Source organism: Myxocyprinus asiaticus, chromosome 41, assembly GCF_019703515.2.
Source record: "Myxocyprinus asiaticus isolate MX2 ecotype Aquarium Trade chromosome 41, UBuf_Myxa_2, whole genome shotgun sequence".
NCBI lineage: Eukaryota > Metazoa > Chordata > Actinopteri > Cypriniformes > Catostomidae > Myxocyprinus > Myxocyprinus asiaticus.
The window spans coordinates 33,276,446-33,295,787 of record NC_059384.1 but is presented as its reverse complement, the minus strand read 5'-3'; the positions used below and the strand labels follow the sequence as shown (position 1 = coordinate 33,295,787).

Genomic DNA, 19,342 nt, shown 5'->3' with positions numbered 1-19,342 from the left:
CTATATTTTAAAACGTAGCCTTTTTCGGTTTTGTAATCACACAAGGTCATATCATGTAAAAAAATACTTGTCTATACTACACATTTTCTGAGATCTGGGCTCGCTCTGCAGGAGTTTATAATTATACAGACAGTACAAATATTTTGATATTCTGGTAATAATTAGGATACTTGTCACCCTGCAGCTCTCGCCTGGTTACCCACTGAAGCCAAGTAGGGTTGAGCCTGGTCAGTACCTGGTTGGGAGACCTCCTGTGGAAAACTAAGGTTGCTGCTGGAATAGGTGTTAGTGAGGCCAGCATGGGGTACTCACTCTGCGGTCTGTGTGGGTCCTATTGCCCCAGTATAGTGACGGGGATGCTATACTGTAAAAAAAAAAAAAAAAAAGCACCGTCTTTCGGATGAGATGTTTAACCGAGGTCCTGACTCAGTGGTCAGAATCCCAGGGCAATTCTCTTAAAGTGTAGGGGTGGAACCACAGTGTCTTGGCCAAATCTGCCCTTTGGATTTTATCCATCATGGCTTCCTGTAATAATCCCCTATATATGAATTGGCTACATCACTGTGTGTGGTGGGCATTCTGGTGCACTATGGCTGCTGTCGCATCATCGAGGTGGATGCTACACACTGGTGATGGTTGAGGAGATTTCCTTATACTATGTAGAGGGCTTTGAGTGTCTAGAAAAGTGCTATATAAATGTAATGAATTATTATTATTTCTCTGAGTAGTGAAATTTCACGATTAGGCCTCAAATTTCACATCCATAACGCTGGTATTGTTCAGAGGTGACGCATGACCTCAAATTTTCGATTACACTTTGACTATGTTTACATGGACACCAGAAAGCAGCATATTGCGAGAAAGCGGCATTCCAGTTTACATGCATTACTGTATAAGCATTGTACTGTTTACTCCCGTAAACATACAGCTCGCTCAGTAAGCAGCTTTCTCCACAGCGACGGAATTTCCCCACGACGCTTATGTAAATAACAAATATGGTATCCGAGGTAGACTTCACTATTTTATTATCCGTTGCTTCACTTTATTTCCAGATATTCCAGAGTTGTTGCTGTGTTTGTTTCCGTAACTTTCTATGACAACCTGCAGAAGAATTGCGCTTCAGTAGTGGGGTTTCCCTCTTATGTAAAACTCCGGGATTTCCCCATTGTACAAGTGCATATACGCGAACATGAGGGACCATTGATATTTTACATTGATGTGTATACATTGGTATAGTTTATAGTGTATGTGCTTTTCCCCAGAGATTTTGAATTCTTTCCGCTGTGTTGACTTGTTGGGCTTCATCCTATGACATTTGTCATTCGGTCTGTTCACGCACATGGGCACTCCTCAAACCTCAATGTGTTTACATTGCCAGATAAGCGCAGTTCGCCGGGAAAAACCTGGATGTGTTAAACCGCTTTCTCTTAATCCCTTAAATGGCGTAAGGAAATAGGTTTTCTTGTTTACATGATGCTTTCTCACGAAAACCCTGGAATAAACCGTTTTCTTAAGTGTATATAAACATGGTCATTGTCATGTATACTCTGTAGCTCGACTACCCAAAAACTCGCCATGGCTCGATTATAACAGAGTATGTAATTGAGCGTTATTTCTTCAAAAGTACTAAAAGAGCAATTAATGGTGTCGTTATGAAGCCAGAATATGTATCTGAACCAGAATTGTTACATTTCTTATTTCTTGTTATATTATATAATTCCTATGTGAAACCTTTTTGTCTTTGTACTATGATCATCCAGCAGGCATGCTCTGCTCTCTGCAGTGGGAATGTGTCATTATCCTGTCTAATCTCTCTTGTCTGTCTGGTCAAACTGCAGTTATTATGCATCAGTGCTTCGTGATCTCTGTGGCATTCCTCCATGTTTGAACTCAGCATGTCCACTGAGACACCCTGAGGCCTGTTTACATTACGCCTCTATTGGGTAGCTCATAGTCTTCACCCTCTCTCACCCACCACTGAACGACTGCACTACAACTCAATTGATTATCACATCCAAGAGTTTTTGATGTTAAAATGCTTTCTCCTATCCCATCTTGCAGAGACAAATATAAGCAAGCCATTTGTAGGATAATTTCCCCAGAAAAATATAAATAATGTGGCTCTTTTAAAGCATTCCACTGTTTGTATTAGCAGCCCAACCAGCCTGACACAGCAACATTGGCTTGACCAATAGAGCGAGTTTGGGGCGCAAGTAGATGGGGTATGTGTGTTCGAAAAACAGGCTTTTTTTAAAGCTGCGATTAATCGTGATTAACTATGAGAAACCATGCAATTAGTTGCGATTAAATATTTTAATCTACTGTCAGCACTGGTTTTTATACCTTATTGAGACTTATGTGATAAATGTGTGTTGGTGTATGTGTGCGTGTGTTGATAACCATTTTTCAGTAGTTTGTTGTGGTGTTCTGTGTAGCGCGCCAGTCTGGGGGAGGTACGATATTCTCTAGACCGTGACTTGTCCGCCTAGGTTAAAAATAGCTAGCAGCTCTCAACCAGTGAGGCTTTCATCTTCTGTGTGCCATTAGTGGAGTGTAAGTGTGGAGACGTTATCAGGACGCCACAAGCAACGTCACTTCTCTTTAGCTCGTTGAATGATGGATGAATCTTTCGCCCCAGGATAAGGTTACATTGAAGAAGTTTTATTAGTATGATATATAGGGCTTACATTGCCAGCTTATTTAATGGGTCAAGGAAAACAGGATTTTTCTAGCTCTTTTAAAAATAGAAGCTCTTTTATAATAGAAGTTCAATGCACTATGACTAGGTAAACATACTCTAATTCAAAACTTCCTCAACAGTCCACTCACACGATTTGAAACTAAGCTTCGAAAACAGCTCATTCAGAATTTGTCATGTTTTTCATGTCACATCCATGAGCTCAGTATCATATGACCGCCCACATTTACATATGAACACCTATTTAGTATTCAGCAACTTTGGACCTGATGAACGACAGATTGAACTATACGGTACAGGATTAGCCAGTCACAAAGATGTAATTTACATAATTTACATATAAAAGTCATACAGGTACAGTAGCAATTCTTTGTTAAAAGTGCATAAAATTTGCTAACTTCCACTACATGTTAGCCACTAAATTAGACCCCATTTCTCCAAAATGTCATCAAACACGAATGCTCAAAATCCCTAAAAGGCAAAGAGTGCCTCAAAATCTTCTGATTTGCTAAACAATAGCGTCCCACTTTCAGATTATTTTTGCTTTTTACAGAGCCTAGGGCAATCACAGAGATATATGTCAGGTACTAGGGATGTTTTATGCATGCTATTCCATAAAAAAAATCACTTTTACAAGCAAATGTTATATATAACTGAAAAATGTACATGTGCCTGCTATGTCTTATGTTAATTTTGGTTTTCAGTGGGTTTACATTCACACAACCTATAAAGGTTATGGATCTAGTTTGTCTTTGTACTGTTATTAGAACTGTATTTCAGTATTGAATCAATATGTAATACTGCAAATGTAAGGTGGACTGTTTCACTTGCTCCATTGTTATTGTTCAAGCTTTGTTATTCTTGCATAAGTCTTATATATGAGCGATGAATTAAGAGCTGAGAGTATGGCCTGTGTCTGTTTATTTATTTTTGTGTGCCCTGCATGAAACCATCTCAGAAGTGTCTAACAAGAGCAGGGCTTGTAAATATGTTGTCATAGTGATGGCTGGCACAATGGGCCGCAGTGGTAGCTAGAGTATTCCAGTTTGCTGTGTGAAGCATGAATGGATGGTGGAGGAGAGGGGAAAGAGAGTACTGTCTTATTTCATATGTTAGATAGATAATGATAAATAATGATACAATGTATTTTAAATATATTTAAATATATAAAATAACAAAATAAAGATGTCATTACAGCTACCTGTGGGAAATACCTAGCAAATTAATTTGCTGACCAATAACCCTCTGTTGATTTGAGACCAAATGATGAATTATGCTTTTATTTGTTGTTTAAAATGGAAAAACGTATTGTTATATCATAGCGGTCATATTAAATGTAGTTGTAAATTTCTCACAGCTTAATATCTCTTAAGGATAGCAGTCAGTATCAACGGTTTGGTGTGGTGTAGTTGTTCAGGCTTAAAGCTGGTATCCAGAAGGTTTCTGGTTCAATTTGCGCAAGTAGTGAGCCATGAGCCATTACTTTTATGCCTTGGAGCAAGACACTTAACCCTGGGTAGATTCAGGGGTATAGAGTGCAATTTTTTAACCATAACTGATATACCTTTAAATACAGAACTACTGTGAGCTCTGAGGTTGTTAATCGATGGTATGTGCTTCTGTTAAGGCTATAAGTCAACATTATTTCAACTACATAAAAAAAAAAAAAAAAAGAAACTTATTTAACAGCAAAATTCCTGGTTAAGAATTACACTACCAGTGTTGCTGAAGAGATGAGATCCACAAATCAGAAAATCATGGTAAACAAAGTGTGCCAAAAGAGCACTGCAGTGACATTCCACTCCCATGATTCTCTGTGAATGACGCAATCGAGTCGCTCTCCCTACTCTCTCAGATTACACATATATTTGTACAGTATATCGACATATTAACATATTACAGTATATTGTTTCTATACATATAATCAACTTTGAATCAATAGTTTTTGTGTCATTCGCAATGCTTCATGGGATTGTAGTTCATGCCATAATGAAAAAACATTAAGTACACCATCTTGTACCTTTGTTGTCTTTTTTTTTTTTTTTTTTTATAAACGTTTTTGCTTCAAATCATAGTTTGTAATGTTGTAATTAACTTGGATCTGGTTGGTTTGGTTTGGTTCATGGCTTAGAACTCTTTTATGAAAGCCCTATGGAAAAATGCAATGACCTGAAATTCCCAGAAGCAAATTCTACCAGCCCTGTTTCATGAAGATATGGATTCTAGATTATAAATTGTTTTATTATTTGAAACCGTTTGAAGGGAAATAAAATATGTTTGATGACCGGACACACATTTATCTACATTTTGTTATTTAGGAAAACTTGTTGTGCTTGATCAGAATACTTAAAATGATTTGTCCCACAGTAGATTCCATGTGCAACTGAAATTGTCTTTGCTATTTCCTACTTAGATGTCTTCATGGCTGTTAAGGAAGTTAATGAGACTAAGGAAGAAGTGACATTGGAGCCAGAGGCCACTGCTAGTCTACTTCCTTCAGTTCCAGAAGAGTTTCTGTCATGTAAGTCTTTCCCTAGACTGGCTTTTGTTTGGTTTCATGACATTATTATTGTGTTCTGCAGCCACATAGTCCTTACATCCATGTGTCTCTTGCAGCTGCTGAGCCTGCCCAAGAGATCCAGGTTACGGTCACACTGACAGAGGGTCCAGAGTCTCCGCCGTGCTGCTCCACTCTAGTAGGCGTACCCACCCTTTCTTTTCAGGCATCTACCACTACTGAAGACCACAATGATGAACATAGTCTCATTGATGGTTTGGAAATGAGGAAGGAAACAGTGGACATACTGCCTAAACCTACAGAAGATAAACCTAAAGCGGACATTTCAAAAGCTCTTCCTGATTTGCCAACCAAAGAAACATCCCCCAAGCTTTCTCCAGCCCAAGAGAAGGAACCCATGAACGTTTGTCCCTCAGACCCACCCGGTATAAAGGATAAAGTCGCAGCAAATGTCCCAAAAGCTCCAAATGTTGTTGAGGATATCGAGCAGGGACAGAAGCAAGACCAGCAAGAAGATGAAGAGGAGGCACTGGAAGAACCTGAGCTCACTTGTGTTTTACATGAGCCTGAAGGTGTCCCACTGGTTCCAGAGTGCAGTCCTACAGTGGATATGGACACTACACCTGCCAGTGACCACAGCCTCTCTGGCTTCTGCTCTCCCATTGAGGATAAGGGCCTGATCTTGAAGCATTCTCCGGGATTGTCCTCTGAGGGTTCAACCAAGTTGACCCAGTCCCCATTCTCTACAGAGGGCTCACCCAGGGAGACGTCTCAAAGCCAGACGCCAACCTATGGCCTGAACCCTGCCGGATATAGCCCGAGTGTGTCCAACACCACCTTCATTTCACTTACTCCCAAAATAGGTATGGGAAAACCCGCCATCTTGAAGAGGAAGTTCTCTCCAGGCAGGCCAAGGGTAAAGCAGGTAAACCTCTTGGTTTTTGACCCTTCTTTCTTGCTGCTTGTTGAAGGCTTCTGATTTTGCCATGGTCTTTTTAGGACACCAATTCTGTCTGTGATCCACAATTTTCAGCTACACAGTAATTACTCCTTTCCTCTCTGTGTCCCTCAGTTACATTGATTAGTGCCAGAGTGGAGCGTGTATTAATTAACATGGAAAGGCTCTTACTGCGTCTCTGGCTCAGTCTCGCTCTTGTTCTCTCTCTTTCTCTCCTGGCCTTCTATGCCCCACTCCACCGCCCTTCTCAAATACATCACTCACAGTATCCCGGGAGAGAGGGGGCTGGGACTTGGCCCTGGAGCCAGGGGTTTATGCTAGTGGAACATAAAGGAGTCTTTTTGGAGGTGTGTAATTCGGATAACTGCTCACTGAGCTGGAAAGCACAGCACAAACCCATTTCCCCTTTGAGTTCGGGAAGAGGGAGGATGCTGAGAACTTTTTTTTAGGGCCTTCTAAGCTGTCAGAAATATAAATTAAACCTGGCATTGCTGTGTCTTTGTGCCCAGTAGAGTGAACTTCAGACTACAATTAATCCACGCATTCTTGCAAAACAAAGGTTAGAGTGTTTTTTTCCCATTCTTTATTTGAAAACATTTAGCTGTTATTCATTTTGGCATGTCACTTTGGGCATCTTTGATCTGATTGACACCATTGTACATACTTAAAAGTGATTTTAGCCATTTTGCTAGCTTCAACCACATGCCTTCGCTCCAAACCCCCTGCCCTCCAAAGATAGTCTGCAAACCTGATACCAGAAAACCCAAACACACAAATTATTGACAGGCGAAAAGCGTTTCTAATAGTTGTCAGCTACTTTTTGGATTAGCTAAAAAGTGTCAAGATACCTATTTGATTGACATATGTAAGGTAGTAGAGACATTTTATGTGTTCTATACCAAAATACGCTTACAGCGCCTTTAACCTCAGTATTCAATAGAGTTACCTCCAAATATCTGTGGCATACCACATGTTCTGTTACTCAGATTGCTAGCTGTAAATGTCAACACTTGGCAAGATTCTCTTTAAACAGTTGCTCCTCCATTTTAGTAGTTTACCTGAAAAATAAAACAGACAACAAACAGTCCACTGTAGCACCCCTTGTGACAGCACTGAGAATGCAGTATGCACTTGCATTGCACTGAATCTTGCGCTCTGACAAATTTCTGAACATAATTACATGTGAAATATAGCTTAAAAGCATCTGTGTTCATGTGCTTGCGTAAAATTGCATATGTTTGAAGTCTAGGAATGAGAGCACTTTGCACTTGTGTTCCTCATGAACGCTTGTTTATGTTTATATATTTGTTTGTTTCTTTGCCTCTGGTTCGTTCTCTCTAGAGTATGCTCCATCTTGACAGTGTAATTTGAAGGGTGTGCAACTGTTATTGGTTCCAAATGAGATTTCCGGTTTCGGGAGTATGAATGTTTTCATGAATATGTGCACGCCACTGTGCTGTCGTGTGTGTTCCTACGAGAGAGAGAGAGAGAAAGAGCTTCATGTGTTTTGTTGTGTAGATGAGGTTCTATCATTTCAACTTTTCTTTAAGTATCCCCTGCTGACTCTCTTCTGAGAAGGTTGAGGCATACTTTTGCAGACTGTATTTGCTAGAAGCTTCATAAGAAGTCCTCTTGGGAGGTGCAAGTTTTTTATTTGAAAATTTGTATAAGCTGGGTTACGATTTTGTGTTTTCAACTATGGCTTATCAAAGTGTCTCTTGGGTGCCTACTCAAAAGTAAGCTACTTAAGTAAAAGTGCTCAGCTCTCTATTTGTTTGTTTGTTTCATTGTTGCCCTTTTTGACAATTGTCAGGACTGGATATTCCAAGAAAATACTACTTTCTCAACATAATAATAATAATAATAAGAAGAAGAATATAATAAGAATGCGTTTAATTTATATAGTGCCTTTTTAGAGCTCAAGGACACTTTTTTACATTCTCAAATTAGTACAGTTTAAATGAGAGAGGAATAAAGAAAATAAAGAAACAATAGGAAATTTAATAATAATAACACTGGACTACATGAATCAACATCAGACAAAGAGCAGGAACCTATCAGCAATTTTGTGTTTTCATGAGTAGTAAGCAATATGAGATCAACAATTTCCAGGGGTGGAGCAGAAGTACAATGAGAACAGCTATATTTTAAGACGTGACTTGAAGGCAGAGATATAGAGGTAGTTTTACGGAGGTTCTGAGGGAGTGAATTCCAGAGTTTAGGAGCAATGACAGTGAATGAACTGCCACCCATAGTGGAGAGACAGAAACGTGGTACAATAAGTAAACCTGAATCAGATGACCTAAGAGTGCGTGCAGTGGTATAAGGATGGAGAATCTCAGAAAGATATGGAGGGGCAAGACCATTAAAGGCTTTATAGGTCAGGATGAGAATTTTGTACTATATACGGGATGAAACAGGTTGCCGGTGTAGTTTATATAGAATGGGAGTGATATGTGAAGACCGTAAAGTGTGAGTGAGAACTCTAGCTGTTTAGTGTTTTAATATATTGTACTCTCTTGATTTTTTTTTTTTTTTTTTTTTAAACTGATTAAAAGGGCATTGTGGTAATCAAGACTTGTGGTGATAAGTGTAGACTAGAGTCTCTGCATCCTTATGATTAATGATGTGGCAAAGGCATGCTATGTTACGTAGATGATAAAATGCAGCTTCTGTAATTGAACTGATGTGTGCTGCAAATGTGAGAGCTGGATCAAAAGTAACACCAATGTTGTTTACCGTTAGGATGTGACTATTTCTCCATGAATGTCAATGCAGATATCAGACTTATTAGATACAGAGGGTTGGGAGCTAATAAGCATTAAATCAGATTTGGCAGAATTTTATTTGAGAAAGTTGAGGGTCATCCAGTGTTTTATGTCAGATATACATGATACTAACAGAGGCGGCGGCAAGAATGAATCAGAGCATGTAGTGATGTAAATCTGTGTGCCGTCAGCGTAATGATACCTGAGACCATGACAACAGATAATATGACCAAGAGGAAGCATATAAATTATGAACAGAAGAGGGCCAAGGACAGATCCCTGAGGGACACCTTGAGTGAGGGAAGCTGTGGAGGACTTAAGATTTGTAAGGAAAACACGGCTTCATTTCGCCGAAGTCAAACAGCGATGAAGGGGGAGAGCAGGGATAAAACACTTGTGGGTCTTTGCTCATTTATTCAGACATGTCAGTTATCTGTACATGTGTCAGTTATATTTATAACATCATCTATTCAGATACAGTTAAACTGGAAATGCACATAGGACGATGTTATTCATTACACCCAGACTGTATAAAGGCATGTCTTAATTGTAACACACTGTAATAAAAAAAGCACTATAATATGAATATATAGTATATATTTAATGTGTATATTCTCATTTTAATCAATAAACAACACATCGTAAGATCATGAAGCATAGACTTTATTCACACCACCAGACTACAATGTAAACATATTAATCTCATTCAGTAATATGCCTCGGTTGCTTTGTGTATTCTTTATGAGTTTAAAGCAGCTCTTACATTCATACAGACGGGATCATCACAGATGTTTTGTAATATTGTGACCGAAATGAGAGAAGAAAACATCAAACTTTTGTAACTTCTGAATGAGAGATGTTTACGGTGATGTACTGAGAGGTGTGTGCACTCGCTGGTCACACATCAGACTCGACAGTGTACGGAGATGAATCGTGGATAAAATGTATTTACATGTCCGTAAAAGTGGCAATATTTGTGCTGACTTCAGACCTGTATACAGCTTTCCTGGGACTTGGCATGGATCAAAAGCATTTTTTGAAGTTTTTCTTGATATCGTTTTACGGGTGTTTTTCCATTCACCGCCATTGCTTCCTCCCGCTGATGGTCACAATATGGTGGCTAGGGGAAAAAGTGACATCACTGAAACAGGTCAATAGCAGAAAGCCTAGATAAGAGTAAAGAGTGGAAAACTGTATCAAAAGCAAAACTGAGGACTAAGAGAATCAAAATGCTAAGGTTAAGAGTCACCAACAAGAAACCCAAACTGAAATTGCATGGCTGTCCATTTGCAATTTAACCCTTCATTGCGCCAAACATCATTACACACCCCAGGTCAGGTCTCAGCATAATAGTCATTTGCATAGATATGGTATTCATTTGTCTTTAATAAAAAAAGAAAACGTTATCATGTGATAGTAAACTTATATACATGTAGATATTAAATAATCATAAAAATATGATTTATGGAAGCGCAAATGTATGTTGTGACACTATTATATATATCGGATCATTAATGACCCTATACACTTTTGGTAATTAAGCAGTTATTTTAAAATTTTTTATATATCTTGGCATTTTGTTTTTGTTACACTATTAATAACAGAAAGGATGATTAGTACAAAAAAATGTGTGAGCATAACTCCAAAACATGGATGAACGAATGAATGAACTTTACATTTATTTAGCGCTTTTCTGACACTACACTCAAAGCGCAGTGAACAGGGGACTTTCCTCAACCACCACCAGTGTGCAGCATCCACCTGGATGATGCGACGGCAGCCATAGTGCGCCAGTAAAGTCACCACACACCAGCTAATGGTGGTGAGGACAGAGTAGAGTTGAGTAGAGGATGAGGTAAAGAGGGTGGAATGAGGTCCCGGGTCACTAAAGACACAAGGTATACATAAGTGTTAAGGCGTCACCATTTTTAGTTCCATGTTTTGTTTTTTTTTTTGTTTTTTTTAAAACTCATTACAAAGGATTCTTATTTCAAGATTGTTTTTTTTTTTTTGGTTTCACATTTCTATTCACAGGCATGTTGGCATGATGAGCTAATAATTTACTTATGTATTTGTTCATTTCATTGTAACATTTTTGTGTCTTGTGTTAGGGAATGGTCTTTTGTTTCCAACAGTTTCAGTAACAAACTAAAAGTCTGGGACAAAGCCGTACATGACAGCAAAAAAAAAAAAAAAAAAAAGAACAGACAAACAAAAGAGTAACCATCCCACGGCTGTTATTTATTATTTATCAGTTTCACTTTGTAAAACAAAAAAGGCCTTGCAGTAAATTTGTTCTGAATTGTAATTACACAGACTAACCCTTATTAGCTTGTTAAACAGGCTAAATGCTCCCCATGACGCTTTACGAAATTCTCTGTTTATCTCAAAGAGCTGCTCGTTGTCATGCTGACATATTCACGCTTGTTTTGTAAATACACAAATGAGGTTGCTGCCATGGAGACAGATTAACACTTTATAATGAGGATTCTTGTGCTTTTTATTCCATTATTGATAGTGATTTCAGCACACTTCCCTCTAATGGTGGGACTTACACAGGTTGTTGTACTGTTTGCTTGACGTTCATAGGCCTGTAATGTCAATGCATCAGCTAGGACACAAATTTTCATGTAACATACTCTCATGTTTCAGGTATTTTGTCCCAAACTTTTTAAAATCCCAATTTGTTTGGCTTGATTTGATTCATTTGTCTTGATGTATTGCCTTCATTTGACATGCTTGCATTTTTATTTTTATTTTTTTTCTGGCTGTCACATTTATGTTGCTGCATTTTGTGGCCCCTCATCTTCCCCTCACCACCTATCTACTTCTTCCCCTCCTGTCTCCTCTTCGCCGCTCTGTCTCAGGGTGCATGGAGTTATCGTAGCGCAGTGAGCTTGCCCTCCTGGTCTCCAGAGCGAATGGATGCCTGGGACAGCCCTAAGACCAGGCCGCTACACGGGCTGCCCATCTGGACTGTGAGATTGGTAAATGATGGGAGAGTGAAGTGGGGTTTGGGCTCAGGGTGTGGGTCATAAAATATCTAATGGTCAGGTTTTGTAGGTAAGCTCAAAAATGATACAGAATTGATGGTGGTAAAACTAGGTATGGGCATGAGTACTTGAAAGTGACAGCAATGATCAATCGTGATAATGCAATCATTATGTTGCGTTACTTTCTTTTAAACTTAAAAAGACTTAATACCAATCAAGATCCAGTAACAACTATACACAAACATGCCCAAAATGGGCTTCACACTCGTCCTAACCTGGTGCGATTTGTCTGTCCACACTGAAAATGAAAACGTGGCACAACATGGCACACTAATAGTTATTCGGAACATATTTCATGTCCAAAATACAGTAACTAAATTTTAGACCAATGAGATTTCAGAGTGGCTGGGGCTACCCAGTGTGACACTGCAAAAATAGAAACCAAGCAATCGAAAAAATGTCCTGTCACTTGTCACGCTTTTGGCTGGTTAAGACAGAAACTTACATCTACATGGAAGAGTGTTGATGAAAATATGGCAAGAAAAAAATATGTTGCAATATTACAATTAACAATTTTTATTTATATTTATATATATATATATTTTTTTTTATAAAATAAAAATCTAGAAAGAATTTATTCAGATAATCCAGTCATAATATTTTGGGTAATACCCCATTTGAGCTGTGTGATCTAAAAGAGCTAAACACCTGTACAGTGAACTTTACTAATGGGTTAATTACTAATTAATTATTCAACCACATCCTATATTTGTTACATTAATCAGCTACAGTATATCCACAAAATAGATGTTATATTACATCTTGCATCTGCACAGACAATGCGACAAGCAAATGATATATATACCAATTAAAGCTAGTGTGTGTGTAATCTTTTCCAGAATTTATTTTTTTGGTTATACTGGTTGAAAGTCTCTTCACATCCTGATAGCAATCAATAATTTAAGTGGTCTAAATGTAAAAATATATATATCTTCTGTGAAAGGGACAGGACTAAAAAATTATCGACCAATCATTGCATTTGGTCTGAATGTAATGATAGGATGTCCTTCCTGTCTGTCAATCTATATTTGCATACCGCCACGCAACTTGTTCGCGCAGACAATCACACGTCATCAGCGCGGGTTCCTTGACGCTGTGCAGAGCGAACGCGAGAATGGAAGGCGAACCGCAGCTACCTTATGTTCCTCCTGAACCACCAGTAAAAGGAAACAAGAAAAGAAAGACCATGTTAGAAACTTCTACAACGAAAAAACTTCTGGATCAAGAGTGTGTTAAAAGCAGAATTAACATTGTGTGATAGAGGAGGCGTGGCTTTGGAGACACCTCTGAAGCGAGGGTGGGCTCAATGCTTTCAAAGCTAGCTTGCTAACTGCTAGCCTCTCTGGATTACACACCCTAGCTTTAAGTCAGAGTAAAACTAACTAAAATGAAAGAAATTGAGATGATGAAATATTAAAGGAAAATTCCGGGTTCAATACAAGTTAAGCTCACTTGACAGCATTTGTGGCATAATGTAGTTTACCACAAAAATACATTCGACTTGTCTCCTTTAAAAATAGCAATAATCGAGGTTACAGTGAGACACTTACAACGGAAGTGAATGGGGCCAATTTTTGGAGAGTTTCAAAACACAGAAATGTGAAGCTTTTAATTTTATAAAAGCACTTATATTTATTCTTCTGTTAAAACTCCTGTTATTTGAGCTGTAAAGTTGTTTAAATTGTCATTTTTACGGTTGTTTTAGTATTTATGGCGATATGTTGTCATGGCAACGTAGTTGTAAAATTAGACAACATTATACAGAAAAGGTTAGTAAGCGATTTTATCAAACTGAAATCATGTTAAAACAATGTTTACGTCTTGTGGCTATACTTTTTCCTCCCCTTTTCTCCCCAATTTGGAATGCCCAATTCCCAGTGCGCTCTAAGTCCTCCTGGTGGCGTAGTAACTCGCCTCAATCCGGGTGGCAGAGGACGAATCTCAGTTGCCTCCACTTCTGAGACCGTCAATCCGTGCATCTTATCACGTGTCTTGTTGAGCGCGTTACATCCACACACATCTCACCACGCGCCCCACCGAGAGCGAGAACCACATTATAGCGACCACGAGGAGGTTACCCCATATGACTCTACCCTCAACCAGGCCAATTTGGTTGCTTAGGAGACCTGGCTGGAGTCAGTCAGCACGCCCTGGATTCGAACACATGACTCCAGGGGTGGTAGTCAGCGTCAATACTCACTGAGCTACCCAGGCCCCTTGTGGCTGTACTTTTGAAGCGGTGAGTATTTTAACATTTACGAATTGGCCCCATTAACGTCCATTGTAAGTGACTTTTACCCAGATTTTTGCTGCTTCTTTTTTTTTTTTTTAAAGTCGAAATTATTTTTGTGGCACAAATTATGCCACAAATGCTGTGGATTGATCTTAACTTGTATTGAACCCAGAATATTCCTTCAACTAACTTCCTTTGCCACTGAAATGGCTTTTCTTGTCTGCTAATGTAACTAAGGAAGATGAACGAGGAATATTAGCCAATAATATCACAGCCTAACATGTTTCACCTCCTCACAATCCTTGTCCCGATGGAGAAAATGAGGTCCTGCCCACCATTATGTTCCGCTGAATATTCAGTTAACATTTACGAAATCAGATCACAATACAAAAGTCAAATATGTTGTGAATGTCATTTCATGTTGTTTTTCAAGTTAAGTTAATAGTTTTAATGTTCACCATCCTTTGTGTAATCCATCTTTGTCAGGATAACACATTCACAAATCAATGCACAAGTCCACATGCATAAGACACCAGTTTGTTGCAGTTCCATCCTTTCCATTCCTGGAATATCTCACCAAAATTGCCCTTGTTCAAAATACTCCAGTGGCTACTACTTTAGCAGATTTAGAGGAGAGCCTTCCTCAACCTTCATCTATTTTTTCCCTCTCCATAATTAATTTCTGCACAAATTAGACTCAGACTGTAAATGCGACGGAGTGCGCCATGCTTCCTTAGGCAATCTCTCTAAATTAAGTTGACGTCTGCTGTCTGAGTAGAGCCGCTCGGCTACAGTAAGGTAATTACCTGGGAGGAAGTGGGAATTGGGCCAAAGCTTCAGCCTCCATGCAAACGCAACATGACACCTTCAGAAGCAGGACGAGTTGGCAAAAGTCTGGGCTGAAATGTGATCTGAGTCAGTGTAGTGTTCAGGGAGCGGGGTGGGCTCAGAGGGTCAGGGTTTGGGATGGATGGATGGCTTTGTATCACAAACACAGATGCAGTGGGCCTCAGTGCCTTCCAGCATGTGAAGATGGGACTGTAGGTGGATTTGAGTTAATTACTTCTGCTAAAAACCAAAAGCATGTCTTCATTTTGCGATTAAATCAGTAGAGCAATAGCTGGAAAAGCCTTTTGCTGATGTTTGGTATACACTGCGAAAGTTAGTTTTTTTTTTTTTTATCAGAGGAACCATCATTTTAATTTAACAGCCATTGTTGGCAAGTGAATTCAAAATGTTTAATGTAACTAAAGCATTAAGAATCTAGTTAAAATACCCAAAGAATGTTTTCCACACTATGTGTTTTAAATGAACACAAGAAATAATGATATTTTAATTTATATGCATAGTAATAAAGCAATGTTTATCTATATATGGGTGTTTCTTCAACTACGGTCACTTTCATGTCCTAGGGGTTGGATTTTATTCAACTATATATATATATGGTCTCATTTGAACTGAATCGGAAACTTTTCACCAGGCCTCCATGATTAAATTTTGTTCTTTTCAAATGCCTTTTATGTATAGGGTTAGGGTATTTTATTGTTTTAGCCTCGTCCCAGACCCAGACTTTGAATATTAAACTATGAAAATAAGTTATAAAAATACAAATTACTACATGTTTAAAACCATGATAATCTTAGAAAAAGAGTGAAATAAAAATAAGCAATTTCAAAATGTATTTTGTGAAAATGAGTTCTATAAATGTTCCAAGAATTACAACTGTCCCACAGTTGTGGCATAATTTCCTCCACACCAAACAATTTTGCCCCTAATAGAGTTTTGTCAAAAGTTAGTGTTATTGGTAACCATGTCAACCAAAGTGTCAGTGAAGAAAATGCTTGATGAAATATGATATAAGTGATGTTTGAAGTAAACAAAGAAAAATCAAGGTAAATATCACGTTTATCAGAATATTTTTACTGGCCAACATTTCCAATCAAGCTGTAATTTTGCCAAATTATACAAAAAAGTGTGAAAATATTATTTAACTGTGTTTTTGGGATGCATAACATATTAGCCATGAAAGTAGCTTTAGCAAGAGAAAGGGGTTAGCCATTTTATTTCAGAAATGGGTCCTTCTTTAAATAAGGTGTCGTTAACTACTATGTACTTAAGCATTTTGATATAATGTACTTATTATGTACATATGTGTTGTTGCATTTTACTTACATTTAAAGCACCTGAATTCAGTTACATCTGTAGTTACACTGTTAACCTTACCCCCAATCCTAACCTCTAAACCCTAACCACTAACCCTACTCCTAAACCTACCTGTACCTCAACCTCAGTAGCAGTAAATGTGAATTTTGTGAAAATGTTTACAGAACAACATGTAGTTACACAATAATAAGTACATTGTATTGTATTGTATGTACAGGTGCATCTCAATAAATTAGAATGTCGTGGAAAAGTTCATTTATTTCAGTAATTCAACTCAAATTGTGAAACTCGTGTATTAAATAAATTCAATGCACACAGACTGAAGTAGTTTAAGTCTTTGGTTCTTTTAATTGTGATGATTTTGGCTCACATTTAACAAAAACCCACCAATTCACTATCTCAAAAAATTAGAATACATCATAAGACCAATAAAAAAACATTTTTAGTGAATTGTTGGCCTTCTGTAAAGTATGTTCATTTACTGTATATGTACTCAATACTTGGTAGGGGCTCCTTTTGCTTTAATTACTGCCTCAATTCGGCGTGGCATGGAGGTGATCAGTTTGTGGCACTGCTGATGTGGTATGGAAGCCCAGGTTTCTTTGACAGTGGCCTTCAGCTCATCTGCATTTTTTGGTCTCTTGTTTCTCATTTTCCTCTTGACAATACTCCATAGATTCTCTATGGGGTTCAGGTCTGGTGAGTTTGCTGGCCAGTCAAGCACACCAACACCATGGTCATTTAATCAACTTTTGGTGCTTTTGGCAGTGTGGGCAGGTGCCAAATCCTGCTGGAAAATGAAATCAGCATCTTTAAAAAGCTGGTCAGCAGAAGGAAGCATGAAGTGCTCCAAAATTTCTTGGTAAACGGGTGCAGTGACTTTGGTTTTCAAAAAACACAATGGACCAACACCAGCAGATGACATTGCACCCCAAATCATCACAGACTGTGGAAACTTAACACTGGACTTCAAGCAACTTGGGCTATGAGCTTCTCCACCCTTCCTCCAGACTCTAGGACCTTGGTTTCCAAATGAAATACAAAACTTGCTCTCATCTGAAAAGAGGACTTTGGACCACTGGGCAACAGTCCAGTTCTTCTTCTCCTTAGCCCAGGTAAGACGCCTCTGACGTTGTCTGTGGTTCAGGAGTGGTTTAACAAGAGGAATACGACAACTGTAGCCAAATTCCTTGACATGTCTGTGTGTGGTGGCTCTTGATGCCTTGACCCCAGCCTCAGTCCATTCCTTGTGAAGTTCACCCAAATTCTTGAATCGATTTTGCTGGACAATCATAAGGCTGCGGTTCTCTCGGTTGTGCATCTTTTTCTTCCACACTTTTTCCTTCCACTCAACTTTCTGTTAACATGCTTGGATACAGCACTCTGTGAACAGCCAGCTTAAATGTTTGTGGCTTACCCTCCTTGTGAAGGGTGTCAATGATTGTCTTCTGGACAACTGTCAGATCAGCAGTCTTCCCCATGATTGTGTAGCCTAGTGAACTAAACTGAGAGACCATTTTGAGTTGATTAGCTGATTGGCATGTCACCATATTCTAATTTTTTGAGATAGTGAATTGGTGGGTTTTTGTTAAATGTGAGCCAAAATCATCACAATTAAAAGAACCAAAGGCTTAAACTACTTCAGTCTGTGTGCATTGAATTTATTTAATACACGAGTTTCACAATTTGAGTTGAATTACTGAAATAAATGAACTTTTCCATGACATTCTCATTTATTGAGATGCACCTGTATTTTAATGTTAATACATAGTAGTTAAAGACACCTTATATAAAGTGGGACCCAAAAATTTTAAAAATGTTAGGTAGGAGATGAGGAGTCAGACATTTTATTTAAAAAAAAAAAAAAAAAAAAACTTCAGAAATGTAATTTCCATTAGCGTCATCTCCAGCAGACACTGTGATGGAAATTCTCATGAGTTTTAGAAAAAATGACATTTTAGGATTCATGTGCAAAAAAAAAGCACATTAAAATCATCACAAAATTCACTAAATAATTTTATATTGCCAGCAAAATGATATTGAATGTATGATATATACCCAGCCCTATTAGCAACTGAAATACTTCGGAGAGGAAGTTGGTGGCTTAACCAAAGAGAAGTCCATTATGGAGAATGGTGAAATAGTTAAACATTTCTCTAAATGATTCAAACATTTGCTGTTATGATGTCTTGTGAACATATGCTTGGTTTTATACATTCCCACATAATTGTCCTAAAGTGTACCTTCAAAAATAATCTGTCTGTTTTCCCAGGGTCGTGGATCTGGCTTCCCTGGAAGGAGGCGACCCAGAGGAGCTAACCTGTCTGGCAGAGGAGGCAGAGGCCGCTCCAGGCTAAAGATGGAGAGCAGCCCCGTGGTAACCCCTGGGGTATGTAGCCCCCCTCACATCCAACCTCTACACGCATGAATAAAACAATATTCAGATGTGCTTAGTGCTCACATTAAAGCCTAAGAAATGAACTCACACTCAGCAGAACTTCAGCGGCAGAGCTCAGGCCAAATGGCCTTTTCAAAATAGCAAACACTCACATTTCCTCCCAACACGAGCAACTTGAGCGTAATGAGGGAGATTGAGCCAGAGTGTACTTGGCTCACCACTGTGATAAAATACGCAATTTTATTCTCAGCAGCCGACTTCTAGTTTGCACACATAATGAACATGTCGGCTAAACTTAGTGAGCCCGGTTCTAGTCTTATTAGAATCCAATAGCACACTAAACTGTTAACATAGAGCACACGTTTTTTTTTTTTTTTGTAATGTAATAACACAATGTTTTTTTTTTTTGCTGGTTTTTTTTCTCAGCATTCTTCTAGTTTACACATATGACACATGCCCATACACAAAGAGAACAAATGTTTGCCATGAAAAGCCTTTAAATAAAAAAGTCCATTCATATTGACCCCTGGTATTTGGTTATCTGTTAAATTAT

The 19,342-nt window shown here is 38.5% G+C and overlaps 1 protein-coding gene across 6 annotated transcripts in view; it reads left to right on the top strand.

The window, feature by feature from the left end:
- Positions 1–19,342, top strand: part of LOC127431841 (histone-lysine N-methyltransferase 2C-like) — a 257,762-nt gene that overhangs the window by 156,933 nt on the left and 81,487 nt on the right. For 5 of the 6 annotated variants that reach the window (XM_051682432.1, XM_051682436.1, XM_051682435.1 and 2 more), the window contains exons 13-16: positions 5,112–5,219; positions 5,315–6,141; positions 11,810–11,929; positions 18,664–18,780. In XM_051682432.1, the coding sequence (XP_051538392.1) occupies positions 5,112–5,219; positions 5,315–6,141; positions 11,810–11,929; positions 18,664–18,780 (1,172 nt within the window). The remainder of the gene's footprint in view (positions 1–5,111; positions 5,220–5,314; positions 6,142–11,809; positions 11,930–18,663; positions 18,781–19,342) is intronic. The other variant, XM_051682434.1, reaches the window with a different exon arrangement.